Here is a 6,529-nt window from a genome sequence, read left to right as displayed (position 1 = left end):
AAAGTAAGAAACACTCAGTGTGATCAAGAACATTTAAAAGTCCTTCAGTTTATTTTAGTTGTATAGAGTTACACCTCTGTTTAATAGTACAGAAACTAACAAATACACTTTCAGTAAGACCTATAATCTACAAGAATAGTGTTAATAATATCAATGTGTTTAATCTCAACCCAAAACATTACGTGAGAAATTAAAAAAATCTTTTATATATTTGAATATTTCACTCCACTAGAGGCCACCACTAGACAGGAACTACTTTTACATGAACGCCATTTACAGGACCAATGGTTATGAGCTTGACTTTATATTGGATATCTCCCTGAAAGACGAGAAAAAATGAGTAAAAAGATCTGTGCTATGTAGTTGAAAATTGATTTTAAATTGTTTTTCTACTTGTTTACTTTATATTTACCTTGCCATTTCTGTATAATTTACGTTTTACATGATATTAGGAAAGTTACAACATGAAAATATATTCTGTTTGTGAATAAATGTTTTTTTTTAAACTGTAAAACGTGCAACGTACGATTTCCGTCTTCTCAGATGGAACTAGTTTGTAAGCGCGTATGATTCTAGCTAAAACTAGTTTGGCTTCCAACTGCGCCATTCTCATACCAACACAATTTCGTGGTCCAGATCCAAACGGTTGGTAGGCCATGGGGTGGATATCCTTCTTATTTTCGGGGAGAAATCTGAAAAACCATGACACTGCACTTAAGCTTGGAAATATACATGTTCACAGTTCTCACTCCAATTTAAAGTAAATAATTCCGAAAAAAACGTGTGAATCAAGGTAATGTGAAAATGACCAAAAGTTTTTAACACGAATTACCAATCTAGTGTTTACCTCTCAGGCTTAAACTCGTATGGCTCAGGCCAGATCTTTGGATCGTGATGGAGTTGCCAAACAGGGACCTGTATGGCAGTGCCCTTGGGAATTTTAAAATCACCTAGCTGGTAATCCTCACAAGCAGCTCTGGTAATGAACCTGAAAGAAGATATGTATTCTTTGTCTCATTACTTCTTTTAAGCGATTTTCGTGACTTAAAAAGAGTACACTAATCTCAACATAAAACGACTTAAAGTATTTATAAAACCAGCTTCCACTGTTTGGCAGTGAGTGAATTGTATGATTTATACGACAAAATAATGCTTTTGGAAAATGACACCACTTTCAATTAAATGAAGGATAAACTCACGTGACAACTGGCGGGTACATTCGCAGAGATTCCGAGAAAACTTGGTCTAAATATCGAAGGTTATTTACTGTGTTGTAATCTAAGTCACCCTAAAAAGAACAATGTTAAGATAAAAGTCAAGTAATTAATGCGTGGCTTGGAATTCATACTAAATATTTTGAGCATAGAGAAAAACCTTCTGATGATATAAGTACAGATTTTACAATAAAGTTTCTAAACCTCCTGGTGAAGTTACTTAGATTTGAAACCTAAAATCCTGAAGTGTTTATTTGAGAGTTCTATCCTATATTTTAGACACAAATAAAACACAACTCTTACATCGTGTCCTAAGACATCGTTTATTTCTTCTCGAATCCTTTCCTGGACATCTTGTCGGTTCACCAGTATATGGGTTGTGAAAGCGAGGGCTGTACTTGTTGTTTCATAACTGTTCAAATAAGTTAAATTTGGTTTCAATTTTTGTAATTATTGGATAATAAACATAAACACAGCATTAAAATACTGAATATTGCAGCAATATTAATAATTCTGAAAAGCCCCTACAGGTTTCATTTGTATTATTTATGAATATGTTATATCTATATAACAGTTTCTGTCTATACTTTCTACAGTAACAGTAATACTATCACATGACTTACCCGGCCAATAGGAAGAGGAAGCAATTCGCTTTAATTTCTACATCTGTGATAAATTTCATCTGTTTCTTGTCGTCTTTGAAACTTTCTGATGAAATATAAGCAGAAGAAAAGGATAGTAAAATATTACCAAAGAAATAATTGACTTTGATATGAATATAGGTGAATGTTACCTTGGGAACAGCAAGATACACATTAGCAATATAACGATCGAAGTGTTCGATAAAATTTGACGACATTTGGTTCGATGACGAAGAAGAGAATGGTACCATAGTCAAGTTTCAACATATACAATGAAGCATGGTTTAGGATTTGTACAAGTTTGTTACAACATATACAATGAATGATGTTGGTGATCTACACAAAACTGATGGCACCCTGACTGCATGCACATTCTATTCCATCATACAGTTTCTTCTGGATAAGTATTCATCGGACGGGGACTCATTTTCTTACAAGCCCATGCATACATAAAATGTTTTGGATCAAAATCCTGATAGACTGATGGAACACTCACAGTCATGGCTTTGCTTGAACGAAGTTCAGATATGGATATTTTAGGGCTGTAGGGGCTAATGTTAAAACTGAGAAGGTCAAAAGACGACCAAACAGCTTTGCTGAAATTTTTATGTGGGGAGGAAGGAGATAATACAGAACATGCGAAACAATATTCAACAATCGTACATTGATAAGCTATATGGCAACAATAAAACATTGATAAAGTAAGCTTATGGCAACAATAAAGCGAGGTATATTTAAGATTGTATGAGTAAAAGTAGCGAATAATGTACCAAAATACCCCAATGAATGTTCGGCATGTCGGCTAAGATACGAAAACCACAATAATGGTTGAGACGTTATTTATATTATCACATAGCATGAAGAGCAACTGTTAAAGTAAGATCTAAATTATGCTGGTATAAAGCATACTCTATGTACACACTGTAAAAAGTGCTGTAAATTGTACTGTAAATTATACAGCAACTGACTGCATTTGAAAGATACAGTGTATTACTGTAATATGTAGAGTAGTACACTGTGTTTTATTTTTATTGTAATTTACATATCTGGCTATTGTACTTTTTACAGTAACCCGTCCTTTTGTTCTAATTACAGTAATTTGTCTATCGACCAGCAAGTACTGACCCTACCAGAGTTGAAACGATAAACACCAGGAAGTACTAACCCTACCGGAGTTGAAACGATAAACACCAGCAAGTACTGACCCAACCAGAGATGAAACGATATACACCAGCAAGTACTGACCCTACCACAGTTGAAACGATATACACCAGCAAGTACTGACCCTACCACAGTTGAAACGATATACACCAGCTGGTATTGATTCTACCAGAGTTGAAACGATAAACACCAGCAAGTACTAACCCTACCAGAATTGAAACGATATACACCTGCAAGTATTGATTCTACCAGAATTGAAACGACATAAACCAGCAAGCACTGACCCTCTCAGAGTTGAAATGGATATTTCAAAAAGCCAAAGCTGCTCTTCCTTTCCCCATTTGCTCTACATTAGACCAATTACAGAACTAATCAAAGGATCATGAATTATTACAGTTCCATTATGGTCCTGAAATAACTCCACACTTAGATCATATTGGATACAATGTAACATTCCCATGAAACAGTAAATACCATCCTTGACCAACTCATGATACAAACAGGGTCAAATAAATACATGCCCTTGATTAAATGTATCATGTATTAAACCGAAACTCTAGAAATAATTTCAAATTTTGTCCCTAGATTAAAGTTATATTCAACAATTGACTTGAAATACACCGATAATTGTACGTATATACTAACAGTTAAGAAAATTTTCGTTAATAATTTATAAAACAGTTCATACATGAAAAAACAACTTCACAGAAACCTGTAACTTGTAATTGGTCCTTATTGTAGTTAATTTAAATGTTTTGTTAAAATTATAATTTTCCGTTGTTTTTAGAATAAGAATTTAATTAGCCATATGGTTACCTTTTTTGCCATTGTAAGCACCTTCTGCTGGCTCATCCTCACCAACAGTCAGTTGTTTCGCTGTCACATTTTGAATTTCTTCTTTAGTCATTCGAGCATCCAACATCATCTGAAGAAGATCAACTCTTCGAAGCTAAAACAAATTGGGAAAAACAACAACAAACTTTTCTAGTTATATTTTACTGTTATCATAAAATAAATAAAATACCTAAATATCAAACAATAGTATTTTATCGAATCTATTTTTATCTACATTTATCATTAAAATGAAGAAAATACGCTTGCATCCAACAATAGTAATTTATCGAATCCTTTTGTTATACATCCAGTTTTCAGAGTTTGATAACTGATATTTTCAATATTACTTAAGATTAAATCACAGTTCCACGTTGGGACAGCGGTAAGTCTTTGGAGTTACAACGATAAAATCAGGCGTTCGATTCCCCCTCGATGGACACAGCAGATAGTTCATTGTAGCTTTACGATAACAAAGCACATCCAAGAAACCAATTCTATCAAATGTGAACTTGTGGTTAGCGCGTCATGCTGCGAATAGAAACGTCGAACATTGGAGATTTGATGCTATCACAAACACTCCTTTTTTTTCAGATTCGCGCCTTTTACAAAACTGAATGAATATAGATAGTTATATCTGAACCATAGGAGTCTCTGAACTTGCCGTTTAACCCATGTGAACGTTAGGCGTCGTTCAGGCTGAAAATTATTATATCATTTCTCAGATCTACTTGATAGAAGTCCAGTTTCATCACCTGCAGTGGATAATGGTTGATGAGAAACACTGTCCTTTAAATGAAATTACTTCAAATACCATTTTAGAGTTATAATTCTTTATAGCTATTTCACGAGATAATTTGAATTAGACTTTTTCCGAAAACTGAGTAAAAGTAACGGTTATTATCGATATGATGAAAGACAGAAAAATTCTTACCGCTGGATTTTTTCGTCTCTCTTCTATAACTTTCATAACTCCTTCGACTAAGGATCTTCCTGGAGTTGAGAATATCTGATGCCATATGACATCCACCAGTTTTCGAATTGGATAAAGGATGTTGTAAAACTCAGGAAAGCACACTGAAATCAAGTCGTTTTTCAGTAAATCTCCATATACGTTTAAATGAAAAATTACCTACATTAAAATATTAAATAATTCAACATGTGTTCTCGTCAATTGTATCTTCATTCAGAAGTAGTTTCTTTTTGTTCAAAACTTCAAACTTTGACATAATTTATACCACTCGAAGCCTTAAGACTAAGTTTTCATTCTTTCAATATCCCAATTCTCTCTAGAAATCCAAACCTTGTTGTATTCTGGAGAAAACGATTTACACAATAACAATTATGGGACTTTTATTATTTCTTATATATAGTTTACTACTGGAAAATCGAATATTTACATATTTTAGTTCAGATCAGAATTAAAGATTACGAAGTAGCCTTTGAAATATTGAGTTATAGTAAGTGTATTTTGTTCATTGATGTTGAAAGCTTCTCTCGTCTAGTTAGTAGTAAGAGTATTTTATATTAGTTTTGAAGAGACCGAGCGTTAGAATAAATTACACTAGTTTTAGTGTATGATATTTTATATTACACTAGTTACACTAGTTTTCATTAAATAGAAATGATGAGACATGCACATAGTCAAACACACTTTTTGTCTAAAAAAAACTTAATAAAATAACAAGTAATTTATAATATTTAAAACTAAAGAGATGAAATCAGATTAACTATATCAGTTAAATTAAAATTGAGTTTTTCGTTATTCAATATACAATGAGTGGTCACAAGTACATAGACACCTAATGTTTCGTCATTTAACTGATTTATGCAAACTAATTTGTGTTCACAGAGCACTATATAAATGAAAATGGTCCGCACACTAATTATATTGTGCTACAACATGCCTAGAACTCAAGGTTCTCTCGAATTGTCAGATTTTGTTAGAGGAAAGATAGTTGGTCAAGCAGATGTGGAATAAGTCAGCGGCAAATTTCGCAGAATTTGGGAATCCCGCTTTCGACAGTCAACCGAATCATCGTGCAGTTCAGTAAACACGGCAAGGAAACAACTGAGCAGCGTCTGGGTCGTCCTGGTCCATCGGAGAGGACAAAAAAGGGCTGTCAAGAGGAGCATCGAAATGGATCCCAGATTAACGACTGCAGAAGTGGCCAAAGTTGGTGCGATGAGCCAGAAATCTGTTCAACGGATTCTCCACAGATTGGGTTATCGTTGCAGAGCAGCTAAACGGAAGCCCTTATTAAGACCTGCCAACGTAGTCAGACGAAAGAAGCGGGCAAGTGATATGATGATCAAGCCTCTGGACTTTTGGAAGATCGTATTGTTCTCAGACGAATCAATTCTTGGACAGTGGAAGGATATGGGTTTGAGGAATGCCTCACCAAGAGTTTTGGCTCAACAGATTGCAGCCAACTGTGAAGCATGGTGGTTTCAGCTTGATGGTTTGGGGTGCTGTTTGGGTTGGTGGGAGATCGAGCTTAGTGGAGTGCGTTGGCAACATTAATTTTGTGAAATACGTCGAGATATTGGAGGAAGGACTTTTGCCACTTTATTCTTCGGGTTTCGTGGACAAGAACACAACGATGTTCCAGGAAGATGGAGCATCGTGTCACACTGCTAGAAACACCCAAGAGGGGCAGGAAGAAAATGGAATCCAGAAGT

At 34.7% G+C, this 6,529-nt stretch overlaps 1 protein-coding gene across 2 annotated transcripts in view; it reads right to left on the bottom strand.

The window, feature by feature from the left end:
* Positions 1-232: 232 nt before the first annotated feature.
* The window catches only part of LOC106462769 (cytochrome P450 3A7-like), a 9,410-nt gene continuing 3,113 nt past the window's right edge, over positions 233-6,529 (bottom strand). Inside the window, exons 3-10 of one of the 2 annotated variants that reach the window (XM_022390100.1) lie at positions 4,782-4,924; positions 3,833-3,965; positions 1,838-1,922; positions 1,518-1,626; positions 1,200-1,288; positions 848-988; positions 620-692; positions 233-319 (exon numbers count right to left, since the gene is read on the bottom strand). In XM_022390100.1, the coding sequence (XP_022245808.1) occupies positions 242-319; positions 620-692; positions 848-988; positions 1,200-1,288; positions 1,518-1,626; positions 1,838-1,922; positions 3,833-3,965; positions 4,782-4,924 (851 nt within the window). In that variant the 3' untranslated portion in view covers positions 233-241. Of the gene's footprint in view, positions 320-615; positions 693-847; positions 989-1,199; positions 1,289-1,517; positions 1,627-1,837; positions 1,923-3,832; positions 3,966-4,781; positions 4,925-6,529 lie in introns of both variants that reach the window. The other variant, XM_022390101.1, reaches the window with a different exon arrangement.

Source organism: Limulus polyphemus, unplaced genomic scaffold (genome assembly GCF_000517525.1).
Source record: "Limulus polyphemus unplaced genomic scaffold, Limulus_polyphemus-2.1.2 Scaffold1245, whole genome shotgun sequence".
Taxonomy (NCBI): Eukaryota; Metazoa; Arthropoda; class Merostomata; order Xiphosura; family Limulidae; genus Limulus; species Limulus polyphemus.
The sequence above is the reverse complement of the archived record's forward strand: the minus strand, read 5'-3'. Positions and strand labels throughout refer to the sequence as shown.